Below are 17,998 nucleotides of genomic sequence, written 5' to 3'. Positions count from 1 at the left end.
GGTCATTCGTAAAACTGCAGCTAATTAGACTGATCTACCATCATAATAATTCCACTTCTTCCTTGAATCTTCGAATTACTGTACTGTATATAATCTTTCTTGCTCTGGACCTCCTTTGTCATCTTCACTTTTCGTAGTAACTTCAGGCCATGCGTAGTAAATATTTTAAAACTTCAAATACACGCATACAAAAGAAATAGACGAAAAAGAAAAACGTGTTGCATCACATTCTCTTTCATTTACTAAAGTCATATCCTTTTTAGACTGCTGTAGACTGCTTAAAGAACTTTAAGACTTAAGTTAACGGAGTTAGCGTTTTCAAACATAAAATGCTAAGTACATTTAGTTTAACTCTTTCTTTAAGAGGATTTTGTTATAACGTACTGTCAGCGCAAGATGGACGCCTCCATACGAAAATATCTTTTCAGACGAAGAAACAAATAAATCATTTCCTCGTTTTCTTATAAACAATGTCGTACTTAATGGCTTTTCTTCTAATGGCATTGAACAAAATGCCATTAGCGTAGAAATGTAATAAATAATGATGTCATTTCTGCTATATCAGTAATTTTGATGTAACCGAATCAGCTCTTTTTCCAATGTTTTCAACCATCATCAGCAATAACACACTAACAACTGCTCAGCGCACTGATATATGTCTTTAAGAACTTTAAACGTGTACAGATAGATACATTAAATTTTAGACAATAAAAAGATACGACTATGTTCTATTTGTTTTATAGGAGTATCCTCCTATAGTTAGTTCTATAATTTAAATATAGTTCTATAGCTCGATAATTCTATAATTTAAAATTACTGAGTTGTAAAATGACTGCAGTAAATGATGATGATGATGATAACAAATTTTATACTATATTGCAATTAATGACACTTGTAATTTCCCAATATAAAAATTATAACATTGCGTTAATACTTCAAAACATTGTTATATTATCTGTAATAACTTTAATATTCGAATTCATTGTTTTAATTAAAATAGACCTAAAAATTTGAGTATAAATAAAGTGTTGCGATTAGATTTTTTTTATATAGAATTTTTCCTCCCACAAAGGGCATAATCAATATTGTTCAATTATGAACAATGCTGTTGTTATAGTAACATAAACAACAACTTCCGTTTGTTTCGAAAAGAAGGAAAAGGAATACGAAAGGTAAAATTTTATAATATTTTGTAAAATTTAAGTTTAGATACACTTTAATTTAAAAAAAAACAAATCTTAAAGATCGTTAAAATAGAAAATAGAATAATATTTAAATTATATTTGAAAAATTCGATAAAATTCACGAAAAGAATTCAATTTAAATGATTTGTTTTTATCTTTATACAGAATAATATGCTTAATATATTAGATATACCGGTTGATCCTAAAGAAGAAGCAAAAATTAGATTTAAAAGGATTCAAGAATGGCAAAGAAAAGCCAGGATATTTAATCCAAAACAAAGGTTGATTGGGGTAATTTATTAAATATTTTTTAATATAAAAATTTGGTTTTTAATATGATATTGTAAGTCTAAATATTTGATTTTATTTTTTAAATTAAATAAATCTTTTTTAGGTGGATTTAGATAGTTTAAATCAACAAGTTCGCGATAGAAATAAAAAGGAAATATCAGAAAAATTAGAAAATGAACAATTTGGTAAGTTCAATTTCTTTCATTTTAAAGTGATTTATATTTGTTCTATATGAAAGTCTTATTTTAAAATTTTCAGAAAAGGAAATGATCCAAAATGATCTCTTAGCCGTGATGCTGGAGAAGCGTAAAAAGAAAGAGCTCAGAAATTATAACGAAGAAATTAATAGATATCGCATATATAATCAATACCCTCAAACGCGAAGAGAATATGATTTAAATGATCCAGATCGCTTGAAGAAAGATAAACCTCCGAGAATATCTGATGATGATCCGAATCTTAGTGTATCAGGGATACAAAAGTAAGATTTTTAGTGAGTTAGTACAGTCTTACAGTCTCGTAACTTTGAGCGTTTTTCAGATCTTCTATGATAATCATAGTAAACTAATAATAATAATAAATATTAATATTAACGTATTTTATCTTTCTTTACATAGAAAAAAAATCAATTTAATAATAATGTTAAAGCATAATATAAACTTAAATTACTTTCCACAGGCACCAGTGTTACAAATTGCATTAGGCCTAATTAAAAATTGGTAACAAGAAAATTGTCATTAGAGTAACAAATTTACATTTTTTTTAGCATTAGCATTAACATTTACGTTGGCCTACATTCATCACAATAAAATGTACCTGTACAATATAGACGAAAGATGGCGGTACAAATTATGAGACGATACCAAATTTTCTTTCAATGTTCTTTTCTTGCCAATTGAAGAGATAAATTTCAAATATTGCTGCTCCGAATTATTACCATATAAGTTAAGTTTTATGCTATATACATGATATAGAATTCCGACATACGTGTGAGAGTGTAGAAGCTTTGCTTATCAATCAGATTTTTATTTTATAGAAACGTCAAACAAGGTAAGTTTGACGCGAAATTTGTCTTCTTGGTCGGTATTATTGATTCATCACAACTTAGCTCGTATTCCTTCCAGTCCAGTGCGTCACCATGCAAATGATTTAACAGTGTGGTACAATTTATCCTACATCGATAATAAAGTATTGTCTTGAAGAGGCCGAGATATATCCGGACTTTAATCATTGAGACTTTTATTAAATTTAAGCAAATGGAACAGTGTTAAAATTGTATTAGATTTCTTTAGATAATAAATTTCGAGGCCCTCATAAACAGAAGGCTTGGATTAAATAGTCTTTTAGTCTCCTGTGTCTGATTATATAAATATTTTTTCATAGATTAGATGGAGAAGATTTAAATTTCAAAGAAAAACTACGCCAACAAAGATTTGAATTTTGTAAAATTATCGAAGAGCAAATAGAAGAAAACAAATTTAAGAAGAATTATGAAGATAATATGGAAAGATTATTTTACGAACAATTTCGAGATTTAAATTTAAAAGCAATGGAATTAAGAAAGCGTGAATTAGAAACGAGAAGACAAATGAAAAAGAACGAAGCGGAATTCAATAAAAGATTAGTAAGTTATTTCATAATACAGTAGAGCGTCGTTTATCCGAAAGTCAGTTATCCGAAACGTCGGTTAACCGAAAGCATTCCAGCGGCAAATTTAAATTTTCGCTGATGCTGTGGCGCTGCAATCTTTGGCTATATCTTGGGCTACTCAAATATATTTTTTTGTTGGTGTGTGTGTTTTAGCTGGCAGCACTGGCACTTTTGTGTGGTATTTTTCTGAGGATTGTGTGTCATGCTGAATCGAACGTTTTTGATACTAGATCAACTTCTAAAGCATATTTTTTTGTTTTTATATTTTTCAATATATTTATTTTGCTTGTACAAAATAAAGAAATAATTTTTAACGATACAATAGCCACGATTATTATTTTAAAAAGTTTACATTAGGTTTAATATCGACGAAAATTCAATGCGAAGCGACACGCAACGGAGAAAAATTTCAACATGGGATATTTTTTCGTACATAATCGGTTATCCAAAAAATAAGTTATCCGAACAATCCCAGTCCCCAATTGATTCGGATAAACGACGCTATACTGTAATGTCAAACTTCGATTTAATACTGCCATTTCGCCTCCGAAATTGGCACTAAATTGAGTACGATGCTACACTGAAATAGTTTAAATTATAATTTATTTATAAAATTATATATAAAATTTCGTAATGGGGTTTATACACAATTTCGATCCTGGAAGTTTGAAAGTCTGTTTTGATGATAACGATTTCGTTTACAATGCAAAATCATACATTTAGTCGTAATTCACAGATACTAATGGATTCTCTATGAAGGTGTTTAATGAGGGTGGCATTATTTAGAAGTTCGCTATATCGACTGAACTGGATTAATGAAATAAGGCAAACATAATTGGATAATCTGCCGAGAGAAGTGTCTCCCGAGAGGACTTTCTATGGAAAACTGTCCCCTATTTAGGTGTTGAAGAAAACTCGGAAAACTTCATTTGGCCAATCAATTGGTGATATGCAAATCCGCGATTATGCCAGTGTTTGATGATTTTATTCACTAAACACTGATCGGCTTATTATATCGAAGTTTGACAGTAATTTACATTTTATTATTAGAAATGAAATATCAAATTGTTTAATATTAGGCTGAAGACATCATTTTGCATCAACGTCATGAAAAATTACAGGAAGAGCAAGAGAAGTTACAAGAAATATTTAATACATTTTACAGCGATATGTTAACTGAAAATCCCGAAGTTGCTCGTAGTTCTTTTGGACCACATCGTGTAATTCCAGATAGATGGAAAGGTTTATCGAAAGAGCAATTAAATTTAATTTATGATACACAAAAACGTCAAATGATCGATGATTTGGTAAGTAATTTGATCAACTTTAAAAGTTTATAAAGCAGTTTTAATCTTACATTGTGAAATTAAAATAGCGTAAGAAAGAAATGGAAGAACAAGAAATGGCTGAATGGGACAAATTGATATTACATCAAAATAGATGTGCAATTCTGAAAGAAAGAGAACTAAGCAGACGGAAAAAAAGAACGGATCAAAATCTGTGCTTAATGAACCATGAGTTAGCCAAAGAGCAAACACTTCGTAAGGAATATTTGAATAAAATCGTGTATACAAATCCTCTCACTGAAGATTATTTTTCTCAATTTAATACTACTACTCGATGAAAATTCATTTTGAAAACTTTAATTTGATATTGTTAGTCATGAATTAAAATTAATAAACCATTAACTTTACTTTAAAAGAATATTTTGTCATTTTTTTACACGAATAAGTCGAACAGGCGAATCATTTTATATGAATATATAATTTTTTACATTATAATCATAAAATGACTCACTTATACACAGAAAGGTTTATTTTATAGGCAATTTTTATCACATAAGTTAAGATGGAACGATTTTTACTTTCCCGGCTCTGATATATATAACAGAGGAAAGTATGGTGATCGATCGAAAAATGATCCTCAAGAATTTTACAGTTTCGGACTCAGGGGACCTTGAAACGTCGAGAAATGCAAAAAACTTCGAGGTTTTTTTTCTGTATATATGGATGTTAGTGTGTGTATGTGTAATTGTGTGTGAAACGATTTTGTTCACCCTCTTTGAAAATTAATAACTCCTGTGCTTTTGTGAAAAATTTCTGAAATTTTGCAGGGAGATTTGTGTGTTAGGGGGATTGATGCCATTAAATCTTGGGGTTAAAGGTCGACGGGGATGGTGATCGTGTGTCGTATCTCCAATAGGGTCGGACTTAATAACGATTTTACTCGTTATTAGCAATTACAATTTTTTATAAAACCCATCCCTAAAAATTAAGCTTTTTGCCATTAAAAATATAAAAAGTTTTTAAATAAAATATCATAATAGATGGCGCCACACACAGTTTTAAATGTTTCCGGGAAAGTTAAGCAACTCGTTGTTGGATTTTTAAACCTTTAAATTATCCTTCATAATTTGAAGTTTGGACTATTTACAAAAAGTCAAAATTGACTTTTGTAAATAGTTGACATCTTTGACATCTTTATCCTTATTACACTACCATAGAAGTAACAGTCACAAAAAATTTTTTCTGCTTTGAAGAACTCTTCTTAAAACACAGGTAAAAATTAAAAAGATAAAAATGATAGTGTGAAGAATTTCTTTGTGTTTTTAATTGTAAAAGTGTCAGAAACCTACAAAGAAAGGCTGACACTTGATTTTTTTTAACCATTGGTATTTTTTACCAATTTTTACCTGTGTTTTAAGAAGAGTTCTTCAAAGCAGAAAAAATTTTTTGTGACTGTTACTTCTATGGTAGTGTAATAAGGATAAAGATGGACTCAAAAGTTAATTTTGACTTTTTGTAAATAGTCCAAACTTCAAATTATGAAGAAATAAATCCTGAGTAATCACAAAAAAAAAAAAACTTTAAATTATCGTTAAATGAGCCACTTCGTGGACAAGTGAGTCATTTCAAAATTTTTAAATTGATTCAATAGCATGCAAAATAAGTCATTTGATAGCCGTTTTCACTATATAAGTTCGTACATTTATTAATTAAATATTTAAAATATAAAAATGATTAGGTTTCTTAATTATTTTTAATTAAGCTTTAAATGATATTATACAGCCACATAAATTAAAAATAAAACACCAAAACTCTACGATTTTGAAAATTTATGAAAAAAATAAAAAAAGTTTATACGGTACATCAATGAATAAGCATTTCATCCAAATTAACGCTGTATACATCTTCGGATTCAGCTAAATTCATATTTTCTCCTGGCCAATAAGCAAATTTGAGTGGTATATTGTTATCTCTTATGTAATTCGTAATTTGTTGAATGTCTCTTTCGTTGATTACATTCTCTCTAGTGAATATAAACAAATTGCGAAGATAAAATTGGTTTTCTATAATGTAGAATATTGAGCAGGTAGTAATGTCATCAACAAAAAGCAAAATTATACATTCCACTCTTTCCAAAAAGGGAGCAATCTGTATTACATCTGTATTCGTTACTGATACTAAAGTTAATATTTTAAGCATTGGACAATGAGTAAAATAAGATGAATAGCAACCTTCCCATGCATTTCCGCGTAAGTTTTCAATTTGCATAAATTCTAAATTCTTGAAAAGTACAGTTTGCTGATCTTCTAATTTATCTTTTCTAAAATAAAGATGGCGAATCGAATAGAGATAAAGGCATTGAAGTTCTTTGCACAAACATCCAATTAAGAATAAATTAACGTATTCAAAGTTATTTAACTTCAATATTTTCAGATTTTTTCCAGATATTAAAAGAAATCCTATTACTCCTTCAAATGTCAACATTCTATCGTGTTTATTCACACTCAAAGACAAACTTTGTAAACTTTTAAATTTAGGTAGACTAATGAAATCGGCATCAGAAATGGAAATTTTATAAAGACACAGTGATGTGATATTAGGAACTGCTAATAAAACCTCTAAAATATCGAACGTATAAGGTGCTGGTGATAGACATACGTTTCTAATCTTCAACTTTTTATCAAAATTGAATCTGACGAAAGTGTAAATCATATTTAATTGAACGTTTTTCTCTGCAAATACTGTTAAAAGAGGAAGATATTTTAGTACATAAGCTAATCCTTCCGAGGTAACTGCAGTGCGATGGACATCTAAGACTTTCAAATTTTGGCAACGGATTTTCTGGATGTTGGAAGATCCGTGGCAGAGTGAAATAATTCCTTTATCTGAAATTGGACAAGATGAAACATCAAGCTTTTCCAATAAAAGGCATGTTTTTCCTATCACCTCCAACACTTCGTCATTTGTTTGAGTTCTACGTAAATTCAAAATAACTACTCCGGTAAGATAACTCATTAATTTATACAAATGTTCGGATTCGATTGTAGTAAATGTTAAACGCATGCATACAATTTTCTAAAAAAATATAAAAATTTTATTGATATTATTATATTAAATTCAACTCTAAGAAATTCTTTCCTATTTTTAAACTTTTCATATGACAGATTTCTGCAGTGATTTACGAGTCTCCGTTACAATTCACTTTATGAATCACAGAGAAATGTGTTGTAATATTTACATAAATGCATGTTAACACATCTGATGATATGTAAGCACACACATCACAAGCACAAATGGTGCCTTCAGATAATGTATTTTGTATGGAGAGTTTTGACTTTTCTTGTGTATCATACTTTTTTGTGTATTTCAAGAATCTACCTGCATATTCCTCTTCAGTCAATAAAAATATGTTAAATTCTCATTAATTAAACCAAAGAAGTATATTTAAACACTAAAATTCTTTATTTTATCTTTATTTATAGTGTCAATGTTTGAAAGATTCTTAAAGAATATATAGAAAATTGGAAAGAATTTATTTAATTATTTTTTTAAATTAAATAAATAGACTTAATGTATTAGTGTAAATAATTTTTTAAAAAGATAATTATATTAATTTATTATTAATTTTAATATCTTACACTAAAAACTTTTTCCTTATTTTCAATTGGGAGAGGTTGATTGTGAGAAGAAATGCTTATTTCTTTTATACCATTTCGAAACAGGCAAGAAAAAGTTGAACGATCGAATGTCCATGAGCACATGTTAATCATAAATTCGCATAAAATAGGCGCTGTATATTAAAATAATTTAATAAAAAATTTTTTAAATATCTAAATTTAATAACAATATATTTACGTAATCTTTCGAAGAGACTTCTTTCACTTATATTTTTATTTCTGAAATATTCTTTTATTGCATTTAAATTATCTCTTATATAAATTAAGCAAACATATTGAAGAGAGCTCATAGTTGAACTAGGAAAAAAAAATCACTTTAATAATTCATTTTTATTAAAATTAAACAATAATTAAATTTCCTAATTGTTCAATTTACTAAATATTTATTTAGTAATAAACAATTATTCTAGAATTTTAAATCTTTAATGAAAAAATAGCAAATTAAAAATTCAAGCATATATATTGTGTAAATTAGTATTAACATCCATAATTTATATACAATAGTTGCACATCATATTTCATAAAAAAAAATTTACGTTTCTGATAATAGAAACGAATATGTGTCAATTATGATTTCAATATAGAAATTATTTTATTTTTTTTTTATATAAAATTTTGAATAAGAAATTCGATAATTTCCATGCATTTAGAAATGCACGAATTCGTCCAATTAGTAAAAAAATCACAAAAATATCGATCATAGTCTAGTATCTTGCATATCAGGAGGATTCCTTTCTTCTAAAGGAATATCAGAGAAAGGCACAACCCACACATCTTCATCCATTTTAATTATATGATTTCCACTTCCATTAACTAAACCAGAGACTTCTTTTTCTCCCATTTCATCATTTAGAATCTCTCTTGAATTTGCCATATCTCCAATTTCAATGCAATTTCTCATATCGTCTTTTAATTTTATCTTTAAAAACATAAAGTTAACGTTAGAATCAATGTAAATTAATTATTAATTAATTAAATAATATACTACTTACTTTATCTGTAATGTATTCTTCAGAATGTCTGTTACATAAATAAACAAATACTATAATTCCAATTACTACAGCCAGACCAATAAGCACGGAAAACGTAATTAACAATACGGAATATTGTTCTAAAAATGATTTTTGAGGCTCAGTAACGTTATTACGATCAATATCTATTGCCACCCCTTGAAATATATCTGTGATGTTAAGTCCTAACTATAAAGTTTAATTTAAGGAAAAATATATTAAGTATTATATATGTTAATAATTAATTATAGTAATTTCGTGCGGATAATTCGCTGCGGCGTGTAACAAGCATCGGTATATGCTTCTTAAAAATTGCTAGAACGGAAATAAAACTTCCACATAACTCATATCTGTTTTCAAATTGCTGTTTAAACACAGATAATCCGCGGGTTATCCGCACAAAACTACAGTAACATTAAAAAAAAAAGCAACGTACTTCATTCTGTAACTCAGACTTGTGCCTTTTTATAACTTCAATAGTAATATTTGATGATATAATTCTTTCAGTTTCTGTAATAAGTTTCAATTTAAACAAAATATATAAACATAATCTAAAATAATTTAAAATTATTACCATTTTTCAAATTATCTTGAATAAAGAAACTAATAAAAAGTTGTTCAGCTTTAACTAAAGGATAAGGAGAAATGTAAACGATGCTTCTTGAAGTTTTAAAGTGTTCTGGACTTAGTACTTTGGCTTTGAGAACGACGTCTTCTTTAATCTAAAACACACATACAAAAAAAATGATGCTATTATCAAAACATGTAATAATTATTACTGGTAATTTTTCAATGTTGTTAATTATCTAAATATATGTCATTACTATTTTGATATTGTATGGGGTAGCAAGAAAATCAGTGTTTAAGATGTTTTGGGTCTTGAAATTTGAAAATATCGTGAAATATTCAGTGGATATGATTTATTTCCTTGACGTCCATACATAACAACGTAAGACAGATAATTCGCTTTAGGGCATTACGAAAGAGAAAATTTTGTGAATTTGCCTTAAAACAGTTGAAGATATAAATTTTTAAATTACTACAATCAAGGACTGTTTCACAAAAAATATACCCAGAGAAACAATAAAAAAGATTAAAATATATATACGAGTACATAAAATAGATGAAAACATACAAATAACGTCTAACTTGTACGTTTGAAACTATTTAAATACTTGAAAATTTCGTAGGTACGAAATTTGCAAGTGTTTAAATACTCCTATAATTAATTTCAAACAAGAAAGGATTTTTTACCTATTTATAAAATAATTCAAATGTAAAAAAGAAAGACAAGCATTTTACTAAAAAAGCAACAAGTTTACACGAGCAGATTTCTGCTCTTCTCCTGAAAAATTATATAATAAGCATTAAAAGAAAAATAGTTTATATGTATAAATTACAATGGCAAACTCAAGAAGAAATCACAGAGGAAATTTTTAATTCCCTTCATAAAATAAGCAATATATAAGTTTTATTGATTTAATCACTATTTAAAATATGTTGCATAAACTTACGACACAAAAATGTAACAAAATTTTAAAGTAATGATCAAAAAAAATAAAAGTAATTTGATTACACATTTCGTAAAAACATTTGGCAATGCAAAACAACGAAAAACCCGACATAAATTAATAATAATAATTATTATTATTTTGTATTATTTTATATCTTATGTCTATATATGGTTTATTTGTATATTTACCACCAATTTATTTGTTGTTGTTTTACAACGTTATGTTTTTGTTTTAATTATTTAAAAATATTGAAAACATGTGAATTCTTCGCATTCCAATTTTGGAATATCGTCGATGACCTTAGCAAGGTCGAAAACATTCGTCAGAAATTTTTATATTAAAAATTTTTGTTAGTTGGAAGTTAAAGGTTAGTTAAATGTGTTTAGTAATTCGTTTCATTACTGAGAAGAAGGTAATTTTAAAAACATTCTGTTTAAAAAATAATGAAGTTTGTGTTAGCAATAAATCAGAGGATGACGATGGTCCCATCCTCTCTGGTTTGTCTCTAATAAATTACGATATTCGTAAAAAGTTTTGTTTTAGTTTTACGAAATATTTTTCAATACGTTTTGTAGTGTTTCTGTAACTTTGTTATGCTTTCCATTTAATAAAAAGTGACGATAAAACAGAATGATAATTTTAAGACGCAACAGTAATTTCGCTCTCTCTTTCTCTTTCTCATTAATTAAAATATTTTCTGTAACTGAAAATGTTTGAATATTTATTGTCTTTATTACTTAATTTTCTGTATGATCTAGTATTTATAATATTGTTCATTTAAATAAAATAATTCAAAATAAAACAAATAATTTATAGTAAATGTTCTCAATCAATAAATTATTAAAGATCTGGGATGGATAAATAATAATATTTTTTTTTTATATTTTTAAGTACAATAAAAGTAAATTTAATTGTAAATTTAATAAAAGTAAGTTTTATTTTATTTCCTGTTTTATGTTATTTATTTTGTATCAGGATAATATAGAAAAATTTCTGAGAATTAAATCTAAGTTTGGAAAGGTGTCAACATCAAAATACGTTGGAAATCCTCGATTAATAGCAATTTCTCGCCGACTATGTTGTTTAATATTTTTTAAATTGTCAAAATTCGCAAGAAAAAATTGAATAAATAATTAGTTAATATCTAAACTGTTTTACTGTTTTCCTGTTGATTAAAAGATTAAATAAAGATGTTTTCAGTATTATTTTAATTAGAAAATCGCATTGAATCTTTCATCTTTATCCCATATTCGTATAATACACGTTTATACCCGTTTATACACATTGTTATTCATCACTATTTTTAAAAATAAATGTAATTTAATGTAAACTTAACTGTTTTATTGTTTTCCATTTCTGCAAGATATGAATCCAAAAAAGATAATAAATGACTCTGAAAAATCTCTTCATAAGTTGTGTTCCAATTAGAATAGAGCTATAAAATAAAATATTAATTATATAAATATAATACAAGTAATTTTTTAATTTATCATAAATTAGATAAAATATTTGATAATATAAAATACTGAATTTATTAAAATTTCACTAACCTCAGTATTTGAAGCAAGAAATACAACTGTTATTACATTTCCTAATTCTTTTAATGTCAAGTTTTGGAGTTGCCTTTCCATTTTTATAGGAATCTTAATAAAAGTAAAGAAAAATTATCAATTAAATTAGAGATATTGAAATTCCGAAATCTATAGAATTGCAATTTCAAATTATTTACTTCAGTTGATGTAATTAAAGTTGAAGGATGATCTGTAGAAACTGTTAAAATAAAAAGATTTAAATTAATTTTAATTAGAAAAATGTAATTAAAATTTTATTACTTTAAAAAGTATAGGTTGTCCTAAAAGGTATCAAATTTTATGCTTTGTTATGAAGAAGATCTGTTTAAATATACAAGTCAGTATTTTGAAGCCATTTATATTACATATGTATTCAACATGTTTACCATAAAAGTCAATTTTGATCATGCTCAAACGTATCCCAAAACTGAACACCACGCTTTGAATAACGTTTCTCGCAATAGAGAGATTTCACACTCAATAGTCTTTGGATTAGTTAGATACAGTATCTTCCATGAAAAGAAGTCTCAAGGATTCAGATCTTGAGGTTATATAGACCAATCAATTCCTGTCAATCAATCAAGCCCTTCCGTAGTGCTTTCAGTACAATACATAATGAAAGCAAAGATTGGATTGGATTGATTGAATAAGACAACGCAACATATGATCGATCTGCCAAGGGAATATATTCCAGGAAACTGGCCCCTATTCAGGTGTTGAAGGTGAAGGAAACCCGAAAAACTCTTTGCGGCCAGCCCTTTGTTCAGGCTCAAACTATGACCAAATTATCCGTATTCACTGCTGTTATCCAATCGGCAAAAATTTGAAGTTGAAGTTGAAGGCAAACACATTGAAAATATAGTAATATAATTGCTTCAAATACTAATTTGAATATTAGAGTAAAATTTGAACATCTCGTCGTTCAGTTGTAATAAAGCATATCGTAGTAAGTACCTTTTGGGCCACACCGTATTTGAGAAAGTTATTATATAGCTTTACTTACCATTTTCGGTTTTTGTACTTTCTATTTCATCTGTTGTTGATAAGCTAGATTTTGTTTCTGAATCTGTACTAGAACCTAAAGTTGTTGGAATTTCAGATATCGTAGAAGAAACAGATGATATTTCATCGGTTACATTTTGTATTTCGGTTGAATATGTAGTTGGAATTGTATGTATAGTAGTACTCTCAACTGTGCTTGTTTTATTAATATCAATATGTATTGTCATATTTTGCGTAGTTTCAATGGTACTACTGTCAATAGTCTGGTTTTCGGTGGAAGTTTCATTAAAAATACTTTCAGTTGTAAGATATGTAATACTACTCTCATTACTTGAACTAACATCAATAGATGATACAGTTAACGTTTCTTTAGTTGTTATCATATCTTCTGTAGTAGTTAAAGGTTCGTCTGATGAATATGTGGTTAAGGAAACTGTGCTCGTTGGAAGTTCTGTTGTGGTATTTAATTGTTCAGTAGTATCATCTTGTTCTGTATAATTAAATGTGAATTTGTATGTACCAGAAACACTTGAATCCCCCGAAAAATCAGTTGTAAGTCCAGTTGTTGAAATTTCGGAATCGGTTTCTGTTTCATTTTCTCTGCTTTCTGGTTTAGTTGTTGGCCACGATACACTAGTACTGTCAGAAACGGATTCAGTGGTTGTTAAGTTACTTTCAAATGAAATTCCAGTTTCGGTGGTTTCCCATTTATCTGTTGTATTTGTTAAATTTTTCTCATGTTCAGTTGAATCTGTTACTACTTCAGTATAATTGATTGTTGTTGCCGTCATTTCTTTTTCTGTTACTGAAACTGTAGTTAATTCAGAAGTATTTGAAATTTCCAAACCAGGACTTTTTGAAGAGTAAAAATCTGATGCTGTTGAATTTGGTAAAACGTCTTCAAATGTCGTCAAATTGTCAAATAAACTACTTGTTTCGGTTGAGAGTAAACTAGAAGTTGAAATATTTTGATCAGTATCATTTTGGAATCGATCAGTTTCAGTTATATTCAGTTTTGTAAATGTTTCTGTTGTAGTAATGTAGTCCGTAGTTATTTCTGCTGTAGTAATAGAGTCTGTAATTGTTTCCGTTTCACTGTGTTTTGTAGATGATTCTGTTCCATTTACAGTCAAGTCTTCTGTTGTCGTAGTAACACTTTCTGTAGTTGTTTCCGTTCCATGGTATTTTGTAGATGATGATTCTGTTCCATTTACAGTCAAGTCTTCTGTTGTCGTAGTAACACTTTCTGTAGTTGTTTCCGTTCCATGGTATTCTGTAGATGATAATTCTGTTCCATTTACAGTCAAGTCTTCTGTTGTCGTAGTAACACTTTCTGTAGTTGTTTCCGTTCCATGGTATTCTGTAGATGATAATTCTGTTCCATTTACAGTCAAGTCTTCTGTTGTCGTAGTAACACTTTCTGTAATAGTTTCAGGTTCAGAGGTGGAAATACTTAAATCACTACCATTTTGATCCGTTCGTGTCATATCTGGTGAAAATTCTGTAGATAATTTTGTTGTTACTTCAAAAGTCGTTTCATTTCTTTCTTCAAAAACTGTACTCCTCACAGTTGTACTAGTTTCATGCGTTAATTTTGATGTGAATGTGGATGGTTCAGTAGTGTCATCGAAGGTAATAGGAACCGTTGTGTCTTCCTCTGATCCATTTTTTGTTCGATTTAATGTTATAGTTTCTACCGATGTGGTGATATCTTCAGTTATATTCGATTCGGTAGTTGTTTCATTTCCTTTCTCTCTAGAAAACGTAGCGTTTTCTGTTATATTATTGCTATTCGTAGACTGTGTTGTAGTTGCAATTGATTCAGTACTATAATCGGGAATACTGACACCAGTTTCTGTTTCTGATTCAGTTGTTGTTTCTGGAAACTGGGTAGTGTAAGATATATTTAAATCAGATGTTATGTTATTTGTATCAACACTTTCAAGTGTTGAATTAATATATAAAGAAGACAAATTTTCTTCGGTTGTTGAGGTAAAGTCATAGGATAGTGTACTATACGTAGTTGTTTCAAATATGTTTGAAGATATAGTTGTAGCCTTTTCTGTACTTTCAAATGTTAAATTAATTGTAGTATCATTTACTGACGTTATCACAGAAGTCTCTGAGGATGGAGACAAATTGGTTGGTGTAGACGTTTCATGTATATCCTTTGCTTCTGAAACTGTTACGTTATTTGTTACATTTTCAGTTAAATTGTTCATAAAACTATTTGTTGTAGACCAGTTTTCCGTTGTTTCATTATATTCTTTATGTATAGTGACTGTTATGGCCTCACTTGTTTCAACGGAATTATCTGTGCTACTTATCGTTACCTAAAATACAATAAATAAATATATAACAACATATAAAATTAGGCTTAATTTAGAAGTTTTGAAATTACATAATATAGAATGTTACAAAAGTCCGAAGTAAACGTAAGAAACAAGTGCAAAAAGTTATCATATTTGTATTCAAGACTGAATTAATGTATTGTTGGATTAGATTAGATTTTTCGGTACTCATTTAGCATTAAGCGACGCGACACGAATGCGTTCCGTCATGATGTGAATCGATTGGCATAAGGCATGATCCAATATGTTATTTGCCTTCATTGTATTGAGGGTCTCCAATATTGCCAGATAGACAGATTTCGGGGACTATATCACGCAAAGGGTCATTCTTGAATCCATTGTTTCTTTTATTTTTTTTTGTTTTTTGTTCTTATGAATATGGCCTACAACTCTAGCATAATGCCAAAGATGCCTAACAGTGATTTGTGACCGCGAAAAGCTGAAACGGTTCACCTTTTTGCCATCTTTATTTTGTTTAAAAGCTCAGAAAAGCCACGCTCCTTTTTTCCTCTTCTAACCAAGGAAGCGTGCCTTCCTTGGTTAGATACATTAAAGTTCGGAATGCGAAATGTCAGACGCAAGGCAGCACGGACAGTCACATCTGTGTCTAATCGCATAGGAACTACAGGCTAAATGAGCGCCAATTTTTCTCGCGCAATATCAGTGCAAGTATATTTCATTCCAAACGAACTTTCAATAATACGGAATAATAGAAAGATTAGAGTGAAGATTTATGAAAAAATTATCGAAGTTCAGATCGTCCAAGAGATCATCTTGGATGGATTGAAGTGGATCGTTATTCCACCAGAGTGATCTACATTTTCGAAACTTTAATATCGTTTCGTTCTTTAACTTCCATGTGGTTTTTACAATGTTCTGAGGGGAAGTGATGTATAAAAAAAAGAAAAAAATATCTTATATAGTGGAATAAAAATTCCTCACGAATTTGTATATGCCGTTATATTAAATATTTACAAATTATTTTTAAAAATAAAAATGAAATATTTACTAAAACTGTGAATATTAGTTACTTTATTAATTCTTTTTACATCTATGTCCTTGCTGTTTTACATTTTTGTGCATATATTGTCTACTTGAACCTTGTTCATTAATAGGACTTATTATACTGGTGTAGTTTCTGATTAGAAAAGAGAGGACGTCTTAGTGAAAAGTCAAAAGCCTCTCTTTGCTAATCAGAAGCTACACCAGTATAATAAGTCGTATTAATGAACAAGGTTCAAGTAGACAATATATACACAGAAATGTAGCTACTTAATTAATTTACACACAAAAAACTCAGCTCAATTTCTAAGTGTACATTCTGAATCGTTCAAAAAATTCTATAATAAATAAACTTTTCCCTGTTTTCCAGATTGTTATTACAATAAATATTATATTAATTTCACACTCAAATATAAAATAAACCTTTGTTAAACATCATGGTACTTATTAATTAAATTATCGCATAGCGCTCCGCTCACTGTCGCAAAACCTATAAAACCTATAAAAGTGAGAATGATTAGTTTTCTAAAGTTTATTAAATTTATTTTTGCTTTCGTTTTTACTGTTAGCATTAATTATTTTTTAAAAAATTATTTATTTTTCAAATAATTCACTGTTAACTTCTTGGCCTTACAAGCTAGTCTATGGGTTCGGAATTTCATGTTAGATATACTGTTGAGGAAGATTGTTCACTATAATCAATTTGTATAAGAAATAAGATTTTGTTCCTATTCTATAGGAATATGGTACGATATACTTTCAACTTTTTTCCGAAAAAGGTAATAAAACGAACTTATGCTAGCTTGTAAATGTATTAAAAGCAAGTTGGAGTTGTGACAATACTTATAAAAACAAAACGAAATAAGAATATGAAAATGTGCAGTACAGTATTATTTTTTGCTTTCATCATTTTTTCCCCTCTTAAATTCATCTTTCTGTTAAAATTAACATTCAAAACTACTATGTAAATTATAAATGAACAAACATATTAAAATATAAAAACATATATTTAAAAATTCAAACTTTGTATAATTTCTTACTTCTTCAGTGCGTATGTAACTAGTTGATAATCCGAGGAACAATATGCCTAAAATCAAACAAATATAAAAATTAAAAAATATTAAAAAAATATAATAGCTATTAAAATTAAAGGAAAAAAATATCTACAAAATAGACAAACTATTAATTTTTATAGTGTATTTATAATATTCATATACTTACAGCGAAAGATCCAGCAGGGTCATTTGACCCAGGCCAAAGCCCGGTAATAGTCCCGGTAATAGTATATGTTGGAGCATGGGTCAAATGATCTGCTGAAAACCTTTTAAAACAATTCAAATGATATAAATGTTTAACTGTAAATTTGACCCCATTCCGCATCACCCGATCCCATTATGTGTCTGGCCGAACCCATAATGGACATGCTATAAAAGATTTTAATGTCCACAGGACTGAGAGTT

The 17,998-nt window shown here is 28.5% G+C and overlaps 3 protein-coding genes across 4 annotated transcripts; 1 reads left to right on the top strand and 2 right to left on the bottom strand.

Annotated features, from left to right (window-relative positions):
* The first annotated feature begins 1,016 nt into the window (after nt 1-1,016).
* Nucleotides 1,017-4,805, top strand: LOC111612686 (RIB43A-like with coiled-coils protein 2). 2 transcript variants are annotated; one of them, XM_023353938.1, is made up of 7 exons: nt 1,017-1,172; nt 1,350-1,475; nt 1,579-1,660; nt 1,734-1,956; nt 2,859-3,099; nt 4,205-4,432; nt 4,501-4,805. In XM_023353938.1, exons 2-7 carry the CDS (start codon nt 1,356-1,358, stop codon nt 4,747-4,749), a joined length of 1,143 nt encoding a protein of 380 aa, XP_023209706.1. In that variant the 5' UTR covers nt 1,017-1,172; nt 1,350-1,355; the 3' UTR covers nt 4,750-4,805. The 2 variants fall into 2 exon arrangements, with proteins under 2 accessions (XP_023209706.1, XP_023209703.1); XM_023353935.1 differs by lacking the exon at nt 1,017-1,172 and having other exon boundaries at nt 1,284-1,475.
* Nucleotides 4,806-6,198: 1,393 nt separating this feature from the next.
* LOC111612678 lies at nt 6,199-8,464 on the bottom strand. Its single transcript, XM_023353925.1, has 3 exons — nt 8,267-8,464; nt 8,050-8,201; nt 6,199-7,486 (listed from the first exon to the last, which is right to left on the bottom strand). Exons 1-3 carry the CDS (start codon nt 8,376-8,378, stop codon nt 6,275-6,277), a joined length of 1,476 nt encoding a protein of 491 aa, XP_023209693.1. The 5' UTR covers nt 8,379-8,464; the 3' UTR covers nt 6,199-6,274.
* Nucleotides 8,465-8,683: 219 nt separating this feature from the next.
* LOC111612802 (mucin-22-like) lies at nt 8,684-17,699 on the bottom strand. The gene is made up of 9 exons (XM_023354063.1): nt 17,579-17,699; nt 13,187-15,518; nt 12,342-12,382; nt 12,163-12,255; nt 11,949-12,047; nt 9,673-9,820; nt 9,535-9,608; nt 9,081-9,287; nt 8,684-9,007 (listed from the first exon to the last, which is right to left on the bottom strand). Exons 2-9 carry the CDS (start codon nt 15,405-15,407, stop codon nt 8,786-8,788), a joined length of 3,105 nt encoding a protein of 1,034 aa, XP_023209831.1. The 5' UTR covers nt 15,408-15,518; nt 17,579-17,699; the 3' UTR covers nt 8,684-8,785.
* Between the last annotated feature and the right edge of the window lie 299 nt (nt 17,700-17,998).

The sequence above is a fragment of the Centruroides sculpturatus genome, unplaced genomic scaffold (assembly GCF_000671375.1).
Source record: "Centruroides sculpturatus isolate CEXI.00-Female unplaced genomic scaffold, Cexi_2.0 scaffold112, whole genome shotgun sequence".
Taxonomy (NCBI): Eukaryota; Metazoa; Arthropoda; class Arachnida; order Scorpiones; family Buthidae; genus Centruroides; species Centruroides sculpturatus.
Note: the sequence above shows the minus strand (reverse complement) of the source record. Positions and strands in the feature narration are given on the sequence as shown.

Bases quoted from the DNA above. Each gene is read 5' to 3' on its own strand.
- LOC111612802 (XM_023354063.1), bottom strand. From the start codon at position 15,407: ATGAACAATTTAACTGAAAATGTAACAAATAACGTAACAGTTTCAGAA. The intron at 12,383-13,186 runs GTAAGTAAAGCT...TTATTTTAACAG, and splicing joins AAGTACAAAAACCGAAAATG to TTTCTACAGATCATCCTTCA. The intron at 9,609-9,672 runs GTAATAATTTTA...AACTTATTACAG, and splicing joins TCAAGATAATTTGAAAAATG to AAACTGAAAGAATTATATCA.
- LOC111612686 (XM_023353938.1), top strand. From the start codon at position 1,356: ATGCTTAATATATTAGATATACCGGTTGATCCTAAAGAAGAAGCAAAA. The intron at 1,957-2,858 runs GTAAGATTTTTA...ATTTTTTCATAG, and splicing joins AGTGTATCAGGGATACAAAA to ATTAGATGGAGAAGATTTAA. The intron at 4,433-4,500 runs GTAAGTAATTTG...AAATTAAAATAG, and splicing joins GTCAAATGATCGATGATTTG to CGTAAGAAAGAAATGGAAGA.
- LOC111612678 (XM_023353925.1), bottom strand. From the start codon at position 8,378: ATGAGCTCTCTTCAATATGTTTGCTTAATTTATATAAGAGATAATTTA. The intron at 8,202-8,266 runs GTAAATATATTG...TTTAATATACAG, and splicing joins AAGTCTCTTCGAAAGATTAC to CGCCTATTTTATGCGAATTT. The intron at 7,487-8,049 runs GTAAGATATTAA...ATATTTTTTTAG, and splicing joins ATAAGGAAAAAGTTTTTAGT to AAAATTGTATGCATGCGTTT.